Source organism: Antrostomus carolinensis, unplaced genomic scaffold (genome assembly GCF_000700745.2).
Source record: "Antrostomus carolinensis isolate BGI_N321 unplaced genomic scaffold, ASM70074v2 scaffold8272, whole genome shotgun sequence".
Classification (NCBI taxonomy): Eukaryota; Metazoa; Chordata; class Aves; order Caprimulgiformes; family Caprimulgidae; genus Antrostomus; species Antrostomus carolinensis.
In genome coordinates this window covers 27,618-52,067 of record NW_010297516.1, presented here as the reverse complement: position 1 = coordinate 52,067, position 24,450 = coordinate 27,618, and the positions used below count along the sequence as shown (strand labels likewise).

Genomic DNA, 24,450 nt, shown 5'->3' with positions numbered 1-24,450 from the left:
AGCTCTAGGTGGAGTTTTGACAGTGTTATCAATACAAGAAGAATCAGGTCTTCAGACAGAGAAGCACAACTTGGACTACATCCTCTGTGACTATATGGAGAAGGCATTGCACCTTCCCAAGTGTTCTGAACCAAAGTGAAGCAGCTTTAGGAAAGCTAAGGCTATTAAGCTACTCTATTGCAGCTTTTCACACTATATATCCTACATTATAAAAACTGAGACAATATGAAAAAAAAAAAAAATCTGATCATTTTAGGGTTTACTTCATAATTAATCTTTTTATGGTTTGCCTTTTTCCTCCCAGCTGTTTTCTTTCCTATTTATTGCATGTGGTTTTTATTGGAACATATCTGTCCAGAAATCAGAACTTTTGAAGGCAGAGTAGATACACAACCTAACTAATAAATGGTCTGCTCTGTTTACGCGAGGCTTGTTAAATAACAAAGAGCAGAAAGCAAGTACTGAGCATCAATGTGGGTTTTCATCATTTATAATAATCTGCAGATTATAGTGTTCTTGCAACTACAAAAGATAAAATCATAATAGAATGTGATATGAAGGCAATATCCCTTTATAGATATTTGTTGTGCAAATCACTGTACAAGCTGTTAATTCTCATGGCTCCCGGGAGGTAGACAGGTCACCTGAACATCCTTAAAACTGTAACAAGATATGACTTTGACATATGGACTATTTCTACATTTTTATAACTTTGGAAGCATTCCTGTTTTCCTGCATGGTTGAAGTTCTTGGCAAGTCTCCAATTGATTTCAGGAGTTCCTGATAAAATCCACTGATTTTATGAATCAATTAGGAAATACTTTTTTTGGACTACAAACAAAAAGAAAGTGATGTTTACTATGTAAAATTCAGAATCAGACTTCAAACACTGCATATGAGTTCATTTGAAGAATGATTCACTGTTGACATAGCTGCAGTTGTTAGCAAATATATGTTTAAATCATCAAAATTTCAGTGTAACTAGAAATGCTTAGAACTTTGAAATTTCAGCTGGATAATGAAAAAGAAGTAATGAACTTACTGTCCTTTATTTGAACTTACTGAACCAGAATGCCATGATGCTATAGAAGCTTGACAGTACTCATCTGGACAGAGGCACTAATCTGATGGGGCTAGTAAGTCTAGTTAGCTCATTTCCTTTTTAGCTAGCTATTGCTGTTGACTGATTTTGATATGAAGTGCAGCAGCAGCACCTATATTTGTGGTCTCCTTTACTTGATCTTATGTACTAGCATTAGTGCTAAGTGACACAGTGAGGGAAGCCCTTTCCTGGAGTGTAAAGTATATTAAAAGGTATACTTAAAATTCCAACCTCTCATGCGGAAATTGTAAGGAACTACAAACCTCTTGGCAAATACTCATGTTTAGGTTAAGCACACCATTTCCACTGCAAATATATTCTCTCTGTAATATGCTCAGGCCATTCTCAGTGCAGAATTCCAGCAGGAAGCTCTTTGGGACACTCAGCAGGTTTACAGCAAGGATTTGTCTGTATCTTTCATTTTAAGTGCAATTCTGCTGTTGGACATGTGAAGACCTTTAAAGTACCAGTCCTCCTTACTCTGTACACTGAAATCCCTTACTGAAATTAGAATCGGAAGCCACTCATTTTTCTAAGGCTCTGCCTAGCAATGGCAGTTCAAACCTTCCTCTTTAAATAAGAAATATAATGCTAACTAATTTGTAGTTTTTTATAAAATACTTTATTAAGAATAATAAGAGTAAGCAAGGTTACAAAAATACCAACTTTATTAACTAATCAAAATGCTGTTAATTACAGAAAATTTGTAATACAAATTATAACCACAGTGTTCCCTTTTCATTAGGCATTCAGCTAGTTTTATTTAATGGGAGCATTATTTTTCCCACTTAAATATGAAAAAATACTCTTATCATACACTGAATTCCAGAGGTAGCTCCCTAACATTAGATCCCACACAAGGAAACACCATACATAAATGCCCAAGAGTATGTTTAAAAAGGAACACTGTCGAATTTTAGGATGAAAAGCCATGTTAGTTCCTGCCAGCAGCCCCAACATTCATAAAACAATAATATACCAGTGCACATGAGGGAGGAAGAAAATAATTGATAAGGAAACAAGGCTAAAGGACCAATCCAATGGGTTTTATACAGGTTCCACGGGGATCAACTGGTTTACAATCAGCCTTCCAGAAGGGTGGTGGTAAAGCCTCACCTCCTCTTGCAGCTGCTGCTGAATTGAGAACCTTTGTGCTTTTCGGTGTACAAGGATGCATGTAGTGCAGTGCACAGCCATAGGGAAAAGCACTGAGCAACTTTCAGCCCTCTCTCTTTTGACAATCACATTCACTGATTTCAAGGGACATTTTGCCTGAGTAGATTTTGACCCTCAGAGATATATTTGGACCCTCATCTGAAAAGCTCTAACTCAAGTGAGTAGCTCTGTCAAGTACATTGGCACTGCCTGCAGCAAGGGTTTGCAGAATGCCTCAGAGAATTTTAATCTTAAATGAGAGAAGAAGATTTCAGCAATAGCAGCAAAAATCTAGACCAGTACATTCCCAATGAGAGCTACAGTTTCTCTGAGGGTCATGAGGTTTATGAGAAAAAAAAAAAAAAAAAAAAAGAGACAGAGAACAATGTTTTTTAAGGGAAAAATGTTTTCACTAATGGAAGGAAGAAGTGACAGTCAGTTCCAATGCCCAAAGAAAATCAGTAATTAAGTCAAACGAACTTCAGTAGTACAAAATCAGCTCCTAGGTTTTAATTCCAAAATTTTGTATCCAATTATTACACTTTTCAGAGACCAAGGATTAGTTGCAGTAAGGAGAATGAAGATGAAATTCAATGCATTTTAAGAATGTTCTTAGATAAGAATTTAAGCTTTGTACCTTTTAATTCTAATAGGAACAAAATCTCATCTACAAGGTAAAGTCCATATCCCACTGAAGTTAGTAAGAGGCTTTCCAGCAATTTAGATGGGCACTAGATCAGGTTCCCTTGTTATTACAGAAAGAAAAATGTTAGAACAGTGAAAAAATATCTATAGCTTGTCCTTCCTTAAGAGAATCCTGTAATTATAACAGTTGCCTGGTACGGTACCATTGGTACCAACAAGAAATATTCACAGGAATAAATGAAGTACAAATTCATTGCCACATATGATCATTCTTCTCTTCCCTTGCTCCTCAGACTCGTGTGCCCTCCATACTGAGACAAGGAGAGCAAGAGCAGCTGATAAGCAAGTACATACATACATGTTAAGTTCTGGATCATCAACTCTGCACAGTTCATTTTACTGAGGCACTGTCCAGAACAAACAGGTAAAAATCCTTACGCGTTGTCTAACAAAACAGTATTTTTATCATATATATATATGTGCATATATATATATATATATATATAAAAATCACAGTCTTCTGCACAGCAGAAGCTTAAAACTAAAATATTTTAGGATCCATTTTTTTTTTTTTTAGATAGACATAACAAAATGCCTGCAAATATAATACAGTGAGCACGTAACAATTCTTAGAATACAAAGAGTGAACATGGAATTATATATTCTATCCACATTCTACTTGTGACTGAAAACAAAACTCACTTGGAGTTTTTTAGAAGTCTCTCTTAAAAAGTTAATCCTTTCAATAAGATATGGTCAGTATATACTTAGCCAGAATGCACTCTTCACATACATGGCAACAATTAACTCTAAATACAACAGGCTAAATCCTGCCCTTTTTAGGCCTCATAAGTAATAGAGCCCCAAAGGAGCATAAAGCCTTCAGAGGCAGCCAGAATAGATTGAGACAGACTATCTACGAAGCATCCACAACCTCAGATCTGCTGTACAGAGAAGTCGCATCTTGTCCGAAGAGACTATTTACATCAGGAGGAATTTCAAAAGCTCTGCTTGCTGAAAGACGTTGTCCTATGTGCCAGTAGAATCTGTTGGATGCTTGACACAAATCTCAGCAAGCCAAGCTACTTAAGCATGGGCTGAAACTCATCCCAGTTCACCAGGAGATGTAAGCATATTTGAGTCCCACTGAAGTCAAAGTGCACTGCTGAAGAAAATAATTGGTTGAGTCAACATGAGGGCTGCCACCCAAGACAGCTCCCCTGGAGTGGTTATTTTCTGCCAGAGCAGAATTCAACCCTGCGTCTTCTGAATTAAATGTCCTTTTATATGTCTACACCACGATGTCAGCTTAGTGGCTATGCAGTTAGATATGATACTTATACCCTACAATTTCCTACTATTACATAGTCACAAGTGAAGTAACATTGCAGTTACTTATGCAATTACATGTACAGTAGTAAAACTAAGAATTGGATATATGTTGTATCAAGTTTCCAGAAATTACAGGGTAATTGGTGCCACCTAGAACAACGTATTTGTATAATACTTCCAGCCATACAACTAAATGCCTAAAGGAGAACAAGAGTTTTTAATAGATGCAGATTAATTGTTCCCTTTCCCCACAAGACAAAGGAAAATGATGGTTCTACATACAGGCAGGAAACACAAGCTACCAAACTATTGATGATGTTTTCCATATTACATAAAAAAATCATATCAATTTCTGCAATTATTTTATTACCCTGAAATGACTTATACAAAGGATATAATTTTGTCAAAATCTAGGTAAGGTATTTTTAATGATCTTAAGTCTGTGAAAGACTGTTAATGTATAACTTTTCCCAGTATTAAGTCTCTCAGCCAGATGCCAGATTCAACTATTCTTTTTGCTGTTGTAAATGCAGAGCTACTTTTACAAAATAACTAGAATCAACTGAATTTTTAACACTTGTCTGTTGAGAAAGATTTCAGTATATTTGATTGAAATTTCTTTAAATGGCCAAAGTCTGCCAGTAGCTACTCAGGATAAATTTTTCAAACTGTATGAAATACTGCCTTTAGCATTGTAAATTCACATTTATTTCTGGGACTAATTTTAAAAAAAAAAAAAAAAAAAAAAAGAAAGACCGATGGTTTGCTAACCAATCCACTTGTATGTCTCTTTCCTCATCTAAAAAGATTTCTGATACATCTGTTAAGGGAACACATACACACTGAAGGAACCAAATGCAGAACCAGAGTCTATAAGCACTGTGTAAAAGGAAGTGATATTGACTTCTATGAGAACTCTGCTTATGCTAGGCTTGTCAAAGTCCATCAATAATGAAAAGACTAATTTCTAAAGAGATTATTTTAAATGAAATATTGAAAACTTTGACCTCTTATAAGGGGGGAGAGAAATATGATCATATATGCTGTCCTTGACAGATGCATATATCTCTCAGTAGATCTTTTGTCATATATGAAGAGAAATATATGGCTCATAGGAAGAATAAAATGTGTTAAATAAAACTATATTTTGTTTCTCCTTCTAAGATAATCTGAAGAGCAGCATAAAAAGAGGTCATATGATCTATTTCTACAAAACCATTTATCATCCAATAATAATATCTTTGCAAAATTGTTTAACCATTCAAGTATCTTCAGGAGATATGTCACCATACTTGCATATACTGTAAATCACTCTAACATTTATAAAACAACACTGAGAGACAAAAACACCAAAAACACCAAAAAGCTCAACAAACTTGACTATCAAGTAGTTAAAAAATTGTTGATCTTTACATTACACATTAATTCCATGCTGTCCAAAATCTTTCTTTGAATGGAAGTTGTTCATTTTTTCAGGGTTTTCTGTAGGTCATCATAATCTTGTGTATCCACCGGGAGTAATATGAGACCCGAACAAAAATCCCAGGACGATTTCGAATGGCACATCCACGACCAGGAACAATGACACCAACTACTATCTTCAGCCTGTTTTGTTCACAAACCAAGGGACCACCATAATCTCGCTAGGAAAAAAATAAAGAATGTCACTTCTCAAAATGCTTCAAGACACAGCTCCCACCTGTCTCCTACTGACTGATTTCTTCTGGGGATGACCTAGCTCAATGAACAGACAATAGAGTTATTCTTGCCATAGGACAAAAAACAATTTCCAATATCTTTTTCACAACCAGAACTTATGTGAACCAATGCCAAGGTTGGCCTTTGACCTTTGGTTGCTTCCCATGTAAATTAAACTCTCTGATCCATCTTTACATGTGATTCCAGTGACTTCAGACTACCAGGTCTTACTCTCCTTTTGATTACCTGCAAGCATAATATTCGTTTATGTGCATATAAACTAGGTGAGCAGAAAGAGGCCTGACTGGTAAACATCTTTGTTGTGATAACAGTATTTGCATCAAAGACTACTGATAGAGCCAGGTTAATATCCTTCTGTCAGTCAATCACCTTCAGAGGTCTAGGATGAGACCCTACATGTACCAAGACGCAGGGGCGGGTAGGGAATCCCAAATACAATAAAAGGTAATATTTTATAGACATAATTTTGAGACATAACTTGTTAAAATATTTTAATCATTCTGAGCGAATGTGATATCTGTGCACCAGTACCTGTATTCAGTGAAAATTTGGAGTCAGATTAGGGTCTTATTTAGCACTAAAATACATCCAGTTTAAGTTAGATCATAACAATAATTTAGATACATTCACATAGATTTGAGATTTGAGCATAGATACTGCAGTTTTTACCCAGGCAAAACATATACTGAACCTTGTAAACTACATGTAAAACTAGACAATAAATGTTCATATTGAATAGTGAGATTTTATTATTTTTTTTTTTAAATAAAGGTTGCCAATTAGCATTGTATTCTCTCCGGATCACCAGAGAAACAACATTTGACCTTTATTTGGTTTCAGGTTTTTTTCTTGACTGACTGCAGATTACTTCCCACATGAACAATGAACTATGTCAGTACCACCAGAGCAGCTCATAAAACACTTTCAGGAGTGGAGTTTCACCTGCCAATCTGATTTTGTTTCTCTGTCTGTTCTCTGCTGAGGAACATAGCTTCAAAGGGGAACTGAGGGAGCAGGAAACCATGCAGTGATTGAGACTGATTGCTCATATTAATTCAGTCCATTTTTTCTTGTAGGGGAAAACAAAGTGCAGGATCCCCAGCAGACTTCCATGCAGATGTTCAATTTATAAGCCTTGACACGTCTAAGAGCTCATTTATTATTAAATATTTGATTTTGAAGAAAATACTTTGTAATAACAAAATGATCCTGTAGAATATTAATATTAGATAGAAGAGAACTCAACCTGAGCAAGACCTCTTTTCCCCACGGTTGGTAGTATCTTTGGGTAGGGAAAATTTCACTGCTTGGTTAACATCTGTATTAGGAAATCATCTGTTCTACTCCAGATATTAAATGCATACTAATACTCATGACTGCTCTCCTTCTAGACTTCATCTAATCAGGCAGATTTTCCACACAAAAACTATTTTCCTGTAATAAATTATTTATAGCATTTCTCCTCAGATAACTTTTCTCCATCATCAAGACCAGTCCCAAATAAAACAACTGTATCAAACTTTCACTGAAGTAGTAGAAGTTCTCCTGTCTTCACTGACATGTTCCTCGCGCTTGATTAGGGACACCAAATGCTCCAGCCTTCTGACTAATACTGAACCTCAGTACGTTTTTGGATCTTTCTCATTCCTTCATAACTTTATTAACTCTCTTGAGCAGTGACTTTTTTTGTAGTTTGCATGCTGCAGGTCATAATCTAAGTAAGTAGTTAAGTTTGCTCCAGCCTTTGCTTTCTACTCAATCAAAATATACAGCTGTTGCTAGCACACAGCCCACTTTAGCCGTTACTATACAGAATGCTAATTTGTCTCAGCCTTGCAAAGTGTTTAGTCATATGAGTATATTACACATTCATGTAAATCTTTTACTGGTGTGGTGGAATGTTGAAATTGAAGCAAAGGAACCTCTTCCTGTACTTTGGCAGAAAATAAATCATCAGAAACACAATTTTTTTTCCAATGCAAAAGATTGAAATACTTTTTGTGTACAAGTTTAATGCAGAGGGAAAAAATGATAAAAAATCTCTAGTAAATTATTTCTTGGAAAGAAATAACCAGGCTGACAGCTCGAAGAATGTATTAGGAAATTAAATATTTACCTCACAAGGCCCAGCACCAATAGTTTCAGCCACAGCACAGATTTCTGACTCATTCACAGTGATCTTCCCTTTGAGATACTGGTTGCATTTCTCATTTCCCAAAATAAAAAGGTTTGCTACCCGGAGAAGGCCATCATAGTTAATTACTAGGATTGAAAAGAGAATGAAAACTTTATTCTATTTTAGAGGAAAAAAAAAATTGAAGATGCAGTCTGAATAAACTTACTCATGTAACTTCAGTTATCATACTTTCTCTCCTGCACTCACTGTTGTCACACATTGTTTGTCTTTTGGATTTCTTATATTTGATACAAATTAGATTTGAAATAAATTCTTTTGCTGTGCTTGTCTCTTCAGTTCTCTGAGGATATCTGGAGAAGTTTTTTGTATTATAAGAAAGGGCTGGGTAACAGAGTTTACTCTACAGTCCACCACCAGCTTGCCCTGTCACATCACAGAAATTAGAAAAAGTGAGCTGAGAACGCTGTCACTCGCATCACTGGAGGATTTTGTTCTCTGGCTTAAACATGAGTTAATGTGTAACAGTGCCCACCAGGGTCTAGGGAAGGACTTGAAAAATGCTGTAGCAGAGCAGAGTTTTTCTCCTTCCATGCTGGCTCAGCTACACTGAATGACTTTGTGCCTGCAAGGGCAGAGCCACAGCTTTGTGCAATCTCTGTTCATTAGTGTGAAGGTCGGGAAGCAAGAGCCCTGTGGAGCTTGCTCTTGTTCTACATGTTGAAATACAAATCTCTACAAGCTGTGAAGATAAATAAAAGGGCTAGACCTGCCCATTCTCTGCACAGCCATCAAAATAAAATACCAAGCTTGCCCTTCACTGTCTTACTATATTATTAATTATATTATTGAAAAAATGGATGTAACACTTCTTCCTTCCCTGACTAGAATGCTGTGAGATTTATATTAAGTAGTGCATAAAATATAGTAGAAAGTGCTGGGATGACATATTATGTATTTACTGTATTACATAACTCCACAACATTGCAAATGCCTTTTCAGTTCTCTTAAGCTAAGCTTTCCTGTGACACTGCACCATGCTCCAGCCCAACTTCCCTGTCTCCCAGACAGCCATTCTCCCTAGAGGATGGCTAATATGGCCATGATGGGAGCATCAAAGGCATCCATCTGGGAGAAGGCTGGCACAGATTATTTGCCACCCACAAAGAAATGCATAGTAATGTTTAAAAGGAAGAGAGCCTCAGAATTAGCCCAGTTTCTGCTCTGCTCCCAGGACAGCATGAGTACATTGCTGTTGCTTACTCAGGGTCTGTGGCAAAATGACATTTGAGCAGAGTAATTATTGGAGTAATTATTGTCAACTGGCAGCTATTAACTTTATCATCAACACTTAATTAGCCAGATATAGTATTTACCAGACTAAATAAATGTCTGTTCTCCCACATATTTGTATTTACTTCACACAAAAACTGTGTTAAATAAACATTAGTAAGGTTGCAAAGACAAGTACTCAAAAGTTAGGAAATGCCAGACTTAGGGCTGCCTGTGCATCTTCACTGTCTTTGTGTATGATACATGACTCTCTACTAGTTTTTTGACAGGGCAGCCTGCTTTGAGATACAGGCAGAGACTGCTCAAGTAGATGAATAAGAATTTTTCAAAAAAGGGTTAGAACACTGCAAAACAGTTCTGCCAGATGTTTTAAACACATAGAACAATATTTTTCTCTAGTTCATTCTTTGAAAATCTTTGAATCATTTTGCCTATCATTGAAACAAAACCACCAGCAACAAAGGATGGGCTAGTAGAAAATACTTCATACTAAATAATATTAGATAAAATGCTGAAAAATTTACAAAATTAGAAAAAAAAAATAAATTGCATTTTACAACAAAGTGTTGGACAACCGTGGCATCAGGCGATACCAGCAGCCTCACCTATAATGACAAGAGGAAGTAAGCTGTCAACGTATTCATTTAGTTTTGAAAAATAATTTCTTACATCCAGTGTATCCCCATCCATAAACACTGCAACTGGTCTTCTCTGGAATGGTACATCCAGAAATGGGCAATCGGATTATTTCTACAGAATTTGTCAATACGGCAGGTCTGAAAAGAGAAAACAAAGAATAGATATAATAGATTTTACTTAACCTTCAAAAATGTAACCTAAAAACTACGTTAAATCCACAGCAATTAACTAAAATTCTTTTATTTCCTCCATCTTTGAAGAATATGTTAGATTCTTCTACCTATTTTTTGTGCTACAGCTGTTAACTGTCAAAAGATTTCTTGAAATGCTGTCACCACTTTTATGCTATTTAACTTCGGTTTTCATCTTAAAAGTAAGTAATGATGGCATTTTATTTGAATATATAGTTTTGCTAATATAGAGAAAGTTTAAAATCTCATATATATGCAAGGATCTCAGTTACAGTTTGATGCTCGATTTATAAATGAAAATCATATACTAGTCAGTATGAGTTGTTGGGGGGTTTTGTTTGTTTTTTTGTTGGTTGTTTGTTTGGGGTTTAAAAAAAACAAAACAGAAAAAAAAAAACCCCAAAACACCCCCCAAACTTAAATGTGGTTATAAAAAAAAAAAATTGTAGACACAATTTTCCAGAAGTAACAGCTGTTTTCTGAGTAAGGTAGATGAACCTGCATTTCTGCATATGTCAAGTGAAATTTCTTACAATTGGAAGTTTACCCCATGGAGACATCATCTGCAGTATCAGAGATAGTAAAGAAGAGAATATGCAAATCTTATTTAGGAAGAATCTCATTCATCAGTTGAAAATCCTGGAACTGGCAATAATAGCTACTAACCTGCTAAGTTTCAGTAAGACCAAATCTGACCCTGTGGGGCCATATACCAACTGGGAGATATTCAGAACTTGTCTACGCTTCTCCTCTCCCTTTCCTTTGATATTATGGACTCCAAGCCAGGCTTTGTAGTCTTTCAAATCTTTGTACCTAAATGAGGCAAAGTTAGTTAAGATTTTGCTGAGTGTATAATGAAATAAACTCTGCTTATGCTAGAAGATCTTCATCAGAAATAGGTTTATGCTGCCAACTGCTATTCCAAAATCAACATGCTGAGATGTAAGTTTTTGGTCTGAAACCACTACATAATTTTATCTTTAACAGTGACTAAAACCTAAATTTTGTTTTCTAATAGTATCCAAACATTTAGATCCTTGGACTGTATGAACCTTTGAACTTTTTGTGATTTGCCCAAGTTTTCTGTTTTATTCTGTCCAGTTAAGCAGAAGCATGAGATTATTTTCATAAATAATTGTCTATTACACTTGGAAAATATATTTATACTTCTATGTAAAATAGCCAGAACTCTTTTAAATTAACAACAATAATAACAGAAAATACTAAGGTCCCACAGAACTTTTACATCAGAAAAGCAGTGCTAAAGCCACACAGGAGAGGAAACTGTTGCATTTAAGTTGAAGAAGCGTTGTGCTCATAAATTCCCCAAGATAGATGTATTTCAGTATTGCAAAGCTACAGACTACTGTACCGGGAAGGGAAACACTGCCTTGCTGTTAGAACCCACTCTTCCTTTATCAAAGTACCTCCACAGATATGCTTATTCCTGGAGGAAAAAAAAAATAAAAATAAAAAATAAAAAATACTGTTAGTTTCTACACAGTCAAAAACTTTGAAGAGTACTTTTGCTCCAAAGTGTATTTTTGCTGGTCAAAGGTTGCTGACTGACAGCCTTTGAAAGTTTGTCTCTGTCAGTTTATTCTACAGTTTTAATATTTATAGTAGCACGACTTTGCAGAGATTTACTCCAAAGTGTATAAACCGGGAGGAAATTCAGTTACTCTCTTAATTTAGTGGTTTCAAAGCTGAATTTATAAGAGACCTAATTAAAAAAAAAAAAAAAAAAAAAAAAGAAGTCAAACTAATTCTTTCAAACAAGTCTCCAACGGCCACCAGATGTAAACAACATTTGGTCATTATTCATGTAGGTATTATTCAAAGCATTGACCTCAAGGTAGAGTTCCTATTTGATTACCAGTCCTATGAGATTTTTGTCCCCACATACTTCAGTTGGAAACAATCTGCAATGTATGACATCCTACATGTGATTATAGAAAACCTGCAGCATAATATATCAAGTAAAATTAAAGCAATTAAGCATGACAGTTCTTTCAAAAATAAAGACAACTGTGGAATGAAGATTAATTAGTTTCCTTCTTTGTGCCTCCAAAATCACATTTATTTTCTGCAACTATTTGGAAAATGAATCAGAATTGTCAGCAATTTGGGAAAAGTTTAAAATCTCACAATTTATAAATTCAAATCACACAAATGTTCAAAGCTCTGCAAAGAACTGCTGGAAGGATCCCAGACTCTATAAGAAGTTCAAAGACAGCAGAATAACACAGATGCTTGCCTCTTTTTTTTTCTTTTATTTTTTTTCTTGTTTTTTAGTTGTATTTTGGTTGAGGAACAAAATATCTGCTCCAAAAGATTCTGCACAGTTTTATTAAAAAAAAATATGACACCATCAGTAGTATAAACTTGTTCTTACAATACTATGTTTGCATCACTTATTATAAAAAGGAATTTACAAGAGCATGTAATTTGCTTTGGAAGATTGATTAGGACACATAGGAAGGTTAAACTTCTTATTTAAATGTGGCATAAATCCAGAGATGATTCCATGAAATTCATAGAAATATACTTAAATATACCTGATAACAGAATCTGGATCAGATATATAAGAAAACATCACTGATTAATTTAACATTTAGAGGTGGAACTTAGTTGCCAAATATAAGTAAACTATGTAACACTAAGCCATTACCATTCAGATATGGCAATTCCATTTTGAGGTGTACAGTTAGTTTTTTGCAGACGGTCCTGAAGTCATGAAGATTTTGCTTCAGAAAACATTCTGTTTGCTTCCTTGGTAACAATACAAAATAAAACTACATTTTTATGCCCACATGTAATACTTAAAAATATATTTAGCTGCTGGATTATTCCAGGAATCTCTTTTTCATAAAAGAATCTGCAATCATTTAAGCACTCATCTTTTTAATGGAATTTTGTTGCATAGCACAAAATCCAGGTTCAACTACCTTAACATTAGCTATTTAAATTTTAGTCACCCAGATGTAATTCACATTACCTGTCTAAAAGTTCTGCAAACATCAAGGCTGCTTTAAAAATAGTGAAAAGATAAACTTTTCCAGGGAGTGATTCAGCCCACCTATCTGGTTATTTAGTCTAGGAATAGAGTGATGTTCCTCTAAAAATGTCTTTCTGGACCATCCATCGGACTTCTAGAAAACCCTAGTTCTGATTGGACCTCATAAGATACAAAGATTATCAAGGATGAGAAGGACTCCTACAATTTCTCTAGCAATGAAGTAATGTAGAAAATAGGTTTTTTGCCTTTTCCTTTACCACAATTTTTCATTTAAGACCTATTTTACAACATGGTTTTAAAATAGCTGACGAATCATAAGCTAATAGAATTGAGCTGTACTTTAGTCTGTACCAGGAGACAAAAAAAGACTTTTTATTTTTTTCTTCTTTTTTTTCATGATAGAAGATACAGGGCTGATGCATGAGTTTTATCTCCTGTTATACATTAATGATTCACACTTCCAGCTGATGTGTTATGAACCAGAATAATGAATGTAGGAAACAGTAATTCTGTCTTCTGGCTCTTACACAGTAGCAAAGGAAGATCTGCTGTAATGTAATACACATTTCCAGCTGTAGATATTAAGGGTTTATTTTACAGAATGAAAAGAACTTCCTTATAACTTCTACTTTTTTTTTTTTTTTAATATACAGAATACAGTTCAGTTGCATGTAATCATATGAGCAGAAAGCTAAATCTGACATAAGTATAAATCCTGAATCCAACACTTCACAACTAAATGCACTGCTGTTAAAGTGAAAATATTGATATGAAAGACATTTTATAACAGTCTCTAGAATAAACAGTCTAATGCTGAATGTTAAGCCAATGTTATGAAAAGGTCTGCAGTAGCTAATCAAAAGAGCAGAGTGCTATGAATGCTTGACAAGCTCATGTGTGTAAGTTAGTGATAATGAACATATAAGTATTTCATGGATACTTCCATATTCCAATAGTATGGAATCACTTGATGTTCCAGAAATGCTGATTTTCTGCTTTTACAGATTTAACTGTAATCTAGAAGTATTTTATTATGGTCAATATTTTATTTGGTTCCAAAAAAATATACCAGTAGATATATTATCTTCCTAATCAAAGTTATAGTTACCTGTATGTTAAACTGACCACCCATCCTTCGTTAGTTTGCGTTGGGATTCCATTTACGACTCTCAAATGTTTTGTTGAGGCACAAGGAATGACAGTATCTGAAAACAGGCCCAGAGATCACATCTTACTAAAAATTGTGGCAGGAAACCTGTACAGTTACACATAAGGACCCCAAGAAGGTCAATATTTGTTACAGATTAACTTTCCTGTACTAATGAAATATATTACTAGAGCATCAAAACTACTTCAGTGAAGCTGGGTCAGTCTATATAACTATTCATAGGGAATATAAAATAAATATATTTTAATAAGTTTATTACGGAGATTTACATATTTATAAAGCAAATATGAAAAATCATTGCCATGTCTCACCACTGGCAAGACAGGATAGTAAGAATAGCTAGAGGAGTATAATAAAGCTATTCTACATTTTTGTGTTGCAAAAGCAATTTTTCTCAAGCTGTATGTTTTTCTGTACTAATCTGTCTCTTGTTTACATGTCAAAAAGAAATGGCTTGTCTTAGAGGATAAAATACATGCACTGCACAGTACATCCGCAAACTTACCATCCAAGCTGGTTGTAGTAGGAGTTGTATCACCTTCACCTAGACAGACACAAATAATATCCATAATACAAAATTAAAACATATCTAAATATTGAATAGAATAAAAATAAACAGCAAAGGGTGTATTGTTAATTTGAATAGTTCACAAAGTTTTAAATGTCAATGATTTCTTAAATAGTCTGCAAAAGCATAATTTAGTAAAGATCAACATGAAGGCAAAATTTCATTCCAATAGAATGAAATATTTAAATAATTTGCAAAAGGACTTTCAAGCATTTTTCTTCTTGGCTGAATCCTGAATATATCAGGCTCTCTATCATGTTTAGTTTACATGTTTCAATGGAACAAGCAAATGCTGAAAAATTAAATTTTTTCATAAGCTTTTCTATAAGCTTTCAGGAACTGTAGAAATCATGTGACTAAGTCCAACTCAAACTTAATGAAAATTTCTAATTTCCTTCAAAACCTTTGAAACTTCAAAAGCCCTTTTATGTTGCTATCAGCAAAAACTTATCCTTATCATAACGTGTTCCCCAAAATCTGGTTTTATTCTTCGCTATACTTCAAGTCAAATTACAGTTACAGCAAGGTTACTTAAACTAGGTTCAAAATTTTTTGCCTTCAGTGAGGTCTGCAGAGTGACCCCACATTATGAGTTAGAGGTACAGGTGTAGCTACTGAAAATTTACACAGGCAAAATTTAAACAGTCTCCTCTAAATAGATTTACATCATTATGGAAATGGATATATATTTAAAAGTATACAGTTATATATATATATATATAGTCAAACTTCCATGTGTATGTATATAGATGTGCATATGTGTATGTGTGTGTACATATGCGTACATATAAATGTATATATATAGTGCAGTCTGAAGAGCCTAGTTAAAGGACCCAGGTAGGTACATTTGGGAAGTGCTAGCATTTTGTCTGTGCTCATTAAGCTGTTTATCAGTATCTGAGTGAGCTAGTAGTAGTTTAATAGTAGTCCACATAAGTTACAATTGCAAAACAGACATATTCCAGCTCTGGAGTTTGATTACAGAAACCATAATACTCACTGTTGCCATATGCCCTACAAATATTTGCTGTGAATATTTCCTTATAAATTCATAGATCGTTGACACAAATAACCTTTTGCACAGTTTGTTTACTCTTCACATAGATGTCAAAATATCACCTGAGACTTCAAGTGTCATCTCTTAGAGATGCTGCAGTTCAAACTGTGAGGAAATGCAGCAGATTGCTGCTAGGAATTAATGTAACATTTTCTTTAACCTCTTGAGATCACAGACATGCATTCAAAAACCTGTTTTACCATTGAAATGTTCTCCCAGCATATACAGCACAGTGAGTTAGAAATAAGAATTGAAGATAAAAATTTTAACATAAATGTGAATTGCACATTTTTTCGACATAAATCTATCTTTTTCCACTTAACATCAGTTTATCACTGAATTCCCTAGGAGTTTTAATTCTGATTATTTAAGCCATTTAGATTTTAACATGGAACTTTGGAGGAGTGATGTTCCTAATTCTTGCCAGGAGTTAAATCTTCCCATAAACATCTGAAAGCAGAACCTAATCTATATAACACATAAGCACTTCAAAATACATGTAGTGAGTTATCCTAACTTTACAAACAAATACAGAACACAGAGAGTATGAAGCTTGTAGCACAGCAGATAACACTCCCTGGGTTTCTTGAGGCCACAGGCAGCTTTCTGACCACTAGACAATTCTTTGTCTCCGTCCAGCCCTCATTCAATAGCTAGATCTGTTGGAAAATGTTTGACCATCTGTAATAGCCCTTTTATGCTCCTGCTGTATAAATAAGCCTTGAAATCTCCAAGCTGGTCAAGGAAAAGGACCTCTTGTTCATATATTGCAAAAGCAGCTTCTGCCCAGTCCTTCTCTGTCATGCACAATTGATTCTTGATAGAATTACACATTTTCTGCTGCTACAAGTGACAAGAGAAAGGTATGCATATGCATGTGACACCATGGCTTCACTGGGACTGCACAGTTGACAATGCCTGAGGCATACCAAGTACTCACATCGAGAAATAGGGCAGTAATCCCAGGGAACAAGAGGATCATCTGTATAACACCAGGGGCCATGAAAATCATCATCTGGATTGCGGCAATAGTTTTTCTTCAGTTTGCTAACATCTGGTTCTCTGAATATTTGTATATGCCTACAGGGAAAAAAAAATCAAAGTGCTGAAAAGCTTTATACTATAGCCCAAAGTTTCAAAGGTTAAATGTTGCTTTGCTCCACGTTGTAATATTAGTAGATTGAGAAGCCTACAGGTCAGGATTTAGGAGTGGTTAAAATCACTAGGAAGAAAAGACCCAAATATTTGCTGGATCTGGGTTCACGCTTTCCCTGGTTGTTTTTTTAACCATTCTGTCCACTGGACATCTGGATGTTTCAAGCTACAATCACTGGATACCCTGAGAAGACATCTTTACACTGATTAGAAGAGCATCTGTGTTGCCTTTAGCAAATCTGCAGGCCTCTCTGGGAGCGCAGGTACCTTCTCCCTGTAGATTAACAATTACCAAAGGGAGCACTGAATCTGCAAAGAAAGCAGGCAAAGGAAAGACAATCATAAGACAGTCAGCAGGACTGAGCGGCAGGCAAGGAGAAGGATGAATGGCTCAGACAAACTGCATCAATAGATCACCTAAATTGTAAACCCACATGAGACACTTTAAAAGTTAAAGTTTCAGGGGACAATCTGAAGCAGAGAAAGCTGTTTATTTCTGGCTTGTCAGACAGAAGCATACAGGCTTCCTAAGTTACAGCTGCACTGCTCTTTGAGTTCATAGCACACCTGTAACCAGAGTAACTGCTGAAGTGAGACAAATAACTCCCCAAAAAAGTTCTCAGATGGAAAATTTGTGGGAGTCAGAGAAGAAAGGTTGATGTGTGCTCAAGATCGTATGAATGCAATTGCATCAAGCATTCAGAAGGTTCAAGCTGTCTCATTCACAGCTAACCGAAGACTCATCAGAGTTCTCAGAAGTCATGATCCAAAACCTCTGCCTCTCTTACATGGACAGCATGCGGGAATATGTATTCTATCTCTGACCTTGAGTGGGGAAAAACACATATAGTCTAGTTGTGATTCCAGACAGTGTGTGCCACTGAAGTCTGGCTTTTACAATATAGCTTCCCCAAAGGTTGACTTACTTGTCTTCACCTGACTGACCATCAAGTCAGCAGCAGGAACCAGGGACAGCCAAATTCCAGAAGGTAATGGCTATTGTGTTGGGCACTATGAGTGTGGTGGTCATGAGGACTATTTGAATAATAAGTATTAAAAGCAATACAGTTGTAATCGCATCAACTTCATAAACTAGAGGAAAATGAAGGGAAAACTGTTTCCATCTGAGACACTAATATGTGTAATATCTCATACACGACTAAATTTTTGATGAATCTCTGTCTTTGTGTGGTACTTGGAAGCCATTGTTCTTGTCACTCCTGAGATTTATTAATCTACTGTTCTGAACCAGCAGAGACAACATTGAGGATCCTGGTATGACTGGAAAAGTCTTGTAAACTCACAACTTCTTTTGTACTTACTGCTGATTCAATGGTACTTTAACAAATAAATTAAAGTAACTTGCCATTTCCGCTACTTGAATATGAAGCCAAAGTAATGATAAACAGTAGAAACTGCAAGTCACTTTAATGGCATTTGATGTCAGTGTTATTAGATCATAGACTCAAGACTCAATTTCAGGCTGAAAGAGACCTTTGGTGGTTTCAAGTCTAACCTCCTGCTTGAAGCAGCATGAGCTATGAGATCAGATTAATGAGATAAGTATTTCCTGCTTTATTTCTGCTATCCTCTCATAAAACAAAACTTTCAAGGACAAAGATGGGGTAAACCAGGCCAGTAAATGAAACACTAAGAAGCATCCCAAAGCATGCAATTAGTGGTTAGCCTGAATGAAGACATGTTGTGTAATGTATTTAAACACCAAGAAAGAAAAAAAAAAAAAAAAAAAAAAGAAAATTAGGAAAAAAATACATTAAGGCTCGAGGGCATAAGGGGCTATTTTAGAATCACTGCAGATGAAAGATATGCCATCTGGAGGCAGTGTTTATTCAGGACTCACTGAACCATCTCTTTCTGTTTCATATGTACACACCTACGTAAGTCTTCAATATTCTTGTCCCATGTGGAGCAAGTTAGCCCAAATCTTGTCTTGGATAGATTCCCCATGTAACTCTTGCCATTTCCACGATAACAATCTGAATAAGAAAGTTGAGATAAAAAGAAGTGAAGGGTGATTGTGCAACACTGAAAAAAAAACTCTTCCTTTCCATCAGTAACCCAAGTAATAAAATAAAGTGTTATATTTAGCAAACACCATAAAATATAAATCAGAAAACAGTATAAATCAAATTAGAAAGAAAATGGGAGAAAGTTTGCAAATTTTGTCTTATTTAGATAAACTGGGAAAACTTCTTTCATAAATAGCTTTTGCTTAATTTAGAAGGGTCACACAGAATATTTTTCAAGTTTTCAGGAGCTGTTTTATACAAAACAATGCAAAAATGCCCCCTTAATCCTCCCTCCTCAAAAAATAGTCACTCTTAGCCTATTGGAAACAACTTACCATTGTGTAGATTCTGGATACTGGCAACAGTATATAATTCTAGACTTAAGTTCTACTTTATCAAAATCAGAAAATCAATATGACTTTAATTTTAATGTAATTCAAAAGCTTACCTGTTCACTCCAGCAGAAGTCATGTTTAATTCATAAACTTTTATCACAAGCCTTTTTGAGACTTTTCAAGATGATTGTTTAAAATTATCACTACTATAAAGACTTTTTGTATAAAGCATTTAATTTCATATTCATCAGTATTTTTGATAATTGATATTTTACAAAAAACACAGAGTGGCAGTCAAAGTTTAATCCCTTCTCTGACACAGAAATCTTGCAACTGCAACTCTTTCAAATTTTAAAAGAAAAAATGGCTAAAATGTAAAGATAGAGATCTTAATACAGCCTGATGTAGGGTTGTAGGTCTGAGGTCTTTGACTCAGTTTATGCTATGATTGACGTCAGTTCTCAAGATGCAATAATACTCCTTAGAGTCATACTAAGACCTCACGGGAAAAACAACATTTGCCTGAGGACTCAGAGTGGACTCTACAGGCAGAGGTAACGGCTTGAAGCTAGGAGGCTCTATGTTAATTCCCACCTGTTTTTTCCATCTCAACTCCTTTTAGACAAGGGAATATATGAAAAAATAAATTTAAAGATTCTATTTTGATGGCCTTGTATGCAATTGAAAAAGACTGTGAACCAAGCAAATAATATTGGCTCTGGAAAAAGGTCTTTCAAACTAAGAAAGGTAAAGCAGTGTAGCAGATGTCCAACTAATATAAAATTATATGTAGATTCACCTTGTCTAAAAATCAGATCCAATGGTAAATCTTAGCTGCAGCTTTTGCTGCTGGAATCAAAACATGAACTGAGAAATGAATCTCATTTACACCAGGATGAATCCCAAGTATGCAAATGAAGCCAACAAGGAACTACACAGGTATAATACAGATGTACTGAGACCAGCTTCTCCAGTCTTCAAGCCTGCCTATCTGTCATTTGGAACAGTACAACATTCACTTAAAATCACGTTATCACCCTTCCCTCTGTTACCTTGTTCATTTGATAAATCACACTTAGGAATCTGGGAGCAATAACCGATACGGATGTTTGGGTCAGTGGTAAAACACCAAGGTGCTTCAGATCCATCTGGATTTCGGCAGTAGTTCTCCCTCAGATCCCTATAAAAATAAATATGTTAGCTCCCAGCAGGGATAACCTAAAACTGTTGATGCATTTTATTGCTTTTTATTATGAATTAGCAATAATATGGTCTTCTTAAGGTCTGTATGTTACTGATCAGTGTCAAGTGTAAGGAGATGAGCAGCCAGTAAGAACACGGTGTCTAGAAAAATATAGTAACTTGAATAAGAACCTGGTTATGGTTATGGGAATTCATTTTCAGTAGATCAATGTTTCGACTGTATATAAGATTTAATTTGAAGAGTAACAATATTTTCAATATAGGCTATTTTTATTCAGGATTCTTCGTGAAAATTTGCATGCAAGCTGACATTGGATACACCTGCAATCCATTACAAGTGCTTTTAAATACTAACACTACCAAAGTGCTTAAAATTCCTTGTACTTTGAATGGTTTTGCTGAGTTTAGAGAAACAGTCCCATAGACTATCAATGATTCATTTAAGACACTGAGTCTTGGAATATAAAAATATGTATGTGGAAATTCTATACAGCTGTTACCTTTAAAGTAAAAGTTAGTCACAAGGGAACATCTTTAAATGTCTCTCACAGCTTGCATGAAATAGTCAAACCTCTTAATGTAAGTTTTATTTTCCCATCTCATGACAGTTGTTGCCATGTTCTGCACTTTTCCACATTTCACTGTATTTTTCCATCTGCAGCACTTACTGACAATAGACTATGGAAAGAATGGGCCTAATATTCTAATTCTTACTCATGTGAGTTTTGAACAGTCATACCAGTACTCAAGCTATTGGCCTGAATAGCCGCTACAAGTTTTGCGTGAATTAGCAGTCCTAATACTGTTAGCCCCTCAACACTGTTAGGAACATTGTTAAAACTGCATGAGAGCCTAATACTGCAGCAGCGTTACATAGGTACAGTGCAGAGTGGTTTGCCTGAGAAAAACCTGTGAAATCGGGTTCAAGCACTAACTTCCAGGTAAATTCAAGGTGGTCCTGAGATTTACAGAGGAGGTTCAGGATCAGTCCTATTTTCCATTACAATTATGATTATTGAGTTTTCAATGAATGTGTTACAATGCACAGTATTTGATCAATACATTGAAAAATAGTAATGAAGGGTATAAGACAACAAACATAACTGTTTTGCTCAAACAGGCTATTGTTAGAGAGATAATACAAACTCAGACTGGAATCTTTTCTTTACCTTGAAGATCCACACTACTAAATCCCAGCACAAGCCGAGACTGATTAGCCACCAATAAAGACATTTAGTACAAAACAGGCTTCGGGTCCATGTTGGTCAGCTAAATTTCCTCTATGATCAGTGAAAAAAGAACTGAAAGAGCATGATTAAGGTAACTGCCTAAAATAAGTAGATTATTCACATCCAGTTTATGAACTGTACAGAAAGGTTAGATGACCAGTTGTCTTTCAGGTAAAAGTCCTATTCATGTAAGTACATTTAGTAGTGAGAGAGAAAAAGGATCTAAAAGATGGAAAATGAAAGAAGTATTGTCAAATATTATAAATGCCAGGTATTGTCAAAGAGACTACATTTAGGATGTATTAAGTTAAAGCCAATAACCAAACTGCAAACAAGTCTTTACCTCCATGAAAGAAAAACAATAGTAACACACCAGCACCATTGGGATTCAGGTCCCAGTCTGGAAAACATTCATACACTTCACAATCAACTAAATTGGTGAATATATGCTTGAAGAAAAAGTTGATTAAAAGCCCTAGTTTCACACAAGTTTGTCTAGAACTAATATTTTGAGATCTGAAGAACTGATTTCCCCATATTCAAATTGTTTTCAGCATCAACAAGTAGAGTGAATGCACCAGATTGCAGAGCGGGGACAGGGATCCTATGGTCTACTTTGGTGGCATGAATTTCTAGACATTTGAAAACTAAACTCTTTTCCCACTGCAGAAATACCCACATGTCTCTACTCACTTGCAGTTGAAGTTCTCAGGAGTGATGTTGTGTTGGTGAGGAAACTGGGAGTCCCACCGCTGGCACTGGATTCCACTCCATATGGTGTTGACTGTGCCACGGTAACCCTCACCCTGTCCCTGAATGCATGTTGACGTCTCAGCTGCTGCCTCTGTGCTGTTCATGATGCTTTCATCTGCAGACCCAGAGAAAAAGTGCTGTTTCATTTTCTTAAGACCGAGCCTGGCTCAGGATATCACGTTTGAGCTGTGCTTTGCAGTTTGAATTGTGGTAATTGGAGTTCTTTGGTGAAATTGCCAATCTGATGTCTTTTACACGTTCATAACATCCATAAAATCAGAATAGGTGTTAGACCTTATACTAGTTTATCCACTTGCAGGCAAAGAATCTGCAACATTTAAGAGCTTTTTAGTGAGACATCTGACCTATGTTATATCAGGAGATATTCTTGGTTACTCTTTCCAGTTCAGCAAATATTTTCTCATTTGCTTAGCTTTACAAAACTGAATGACCACCCATGTGTGCACTGTTAAACATGTTAATACTTGTTTGCAGAATTAAAACCCAATTGATTTTCTCCAAAGAATTCCCAGAATATCAAGTCAGAGTAAAAAAAGATGCAGATAAAAAAAAAAAGGAAGATAAATTCTATTATAAATTAATTCTCTAAACACTCCTTGAAGTTTTTCTTTTTATGCCTCATATAGTTAGAGAAAAAAAAAAAAAATCCAGCTTTTGGAAATCAAAGATCAGTATTCTCTACAGAGAGACAAATGTTTTAAAGACTAACAAATTCATCAGACTCAAGATCTTTTACAGATGTTGATATACTCTACATTCACTCTGGTGTGGGCTGTCTTGAACTGAATTCAGAAAAACAGTGGTTTTTGGAATGACTCATTCACATAACTTGAAAGGCTCTTTTTATTTCTTATGCAATTTTCATAATTGCAAATTAATGGCACAGATATTGCATCAGATATACACAAAATAGTACAAGACTAAATACATTACAGTAAAAGCAATGCCTCCAAAATGTCCCAAAAAGCTCCCAATACAATATTTTTGTAACTGCCCATCTGTCAGTAATTGATATTGTTCACAAGACTAATTTTATGAATTACCTTAAAAGTATTAGTTGCCAGAAACAAGTATGTTAATAAAGTTTTTAAATTAGTTTTCTTCAAATGGTCCAGTGACCAACATAATTTGTTTGTTACTCATAATATAGTTCATTCCTGGTAACTTGAGCCAATTCTATGAACTTGCAGAGAATACGGATCTTAAGGAAACCAAATGTCATAACAGATGGGTTTGGCTGATTTGCTGTCTAATCTGCGTTAAAGATCACTTCCCTGTCAGCTGATAACATCAAGTTGTGCAGTTGAGTTATACATTCCTCCAGAAAATTTCCCTTTTTCTCTTCATCTGCTTGATGTTTTTACATCAGTGTTTCACAGTCAAATTAATTTCCTGCCCTTCCTTCCCAAGACATTTTGTCTGCAAAAGTTGACCTGTTTCAGTGGGATTTTGAGTTCGAAGCTTGTTCCAAAGTCAAAAGGACATGCCACTGCAAGTATCACAAGCAGGTTTCTGCAGGCTGACAAGCGCACCCTTTCCAGTGGATTCATCAAACAGGCTTGCAGCTAGTAACTATATTTTTAATCATTAATACTCGCTTTTAAAATAATTGGACAACAAAAAGACAAATTGATATATCTAATAGAAATATATGGCTGCATATTTCAGTTTTCCACCATAACTAATATATGAAAACAAATCG

At 35.3% G+C, this 24,450-nt stretch overlaps 1 protein-coding gene across 1 annotated transcript in view; it reads right to left on the bottom strand.

Moving 5' to 3' along the window:
• Positions 1-4,752: 4,752 nt before the first annotated feature.
• HGF (hepatocyte growth factor) overlaps positions 4,753-24,450 on the bottom strand; it is a 44,138-nt gene continuing 24,440 nt past the window's right edge. Inside the window, exons 7-17 of the mRNA XM_010162147.1 lie at positions 22,668-22,842; positions 20,595-20,722; positions 19,072-19,174; positions 16,963-17,102; positions 14,903-14,941; positions 14,338-14,434; positions 11,583-11,657; positions 10,877-11,023; positions 10,050-10,156; positions 8,070-8,215; positions 4,753-5,877 (exon numbers count right to left, since the gene is read on the bottom strand). Of these exons, the coding sequence (XP_010160449.1) occupies positions 5,707-5,877; positions 8,070-8,215; positions 10,050-10,156; positions 10,877-11,023; positions 11,583-11,657; positions 14,338-14,434; positions 14,903-14,941; positions 16,963-17,102; positions 19,072-19,174; positions 20,595-20,722; positions 22,668-22,842 (1,328 nt within the window). The 3' untranslated portion in view covers positions 4,753-5,706. The remainder of the gene's footprint in view (positions 5,878-8,069; positions 8,216-10,049; positions 10,157-10,876; positions 11,024-11,582; positions 11,658-14,337; positions 14,435-14,902; positions 14,942-16,962; positions 17,103-19,071; positions 19,175-20,594; positions 20,723-22,667; positions 22,843-24,450) is intronic.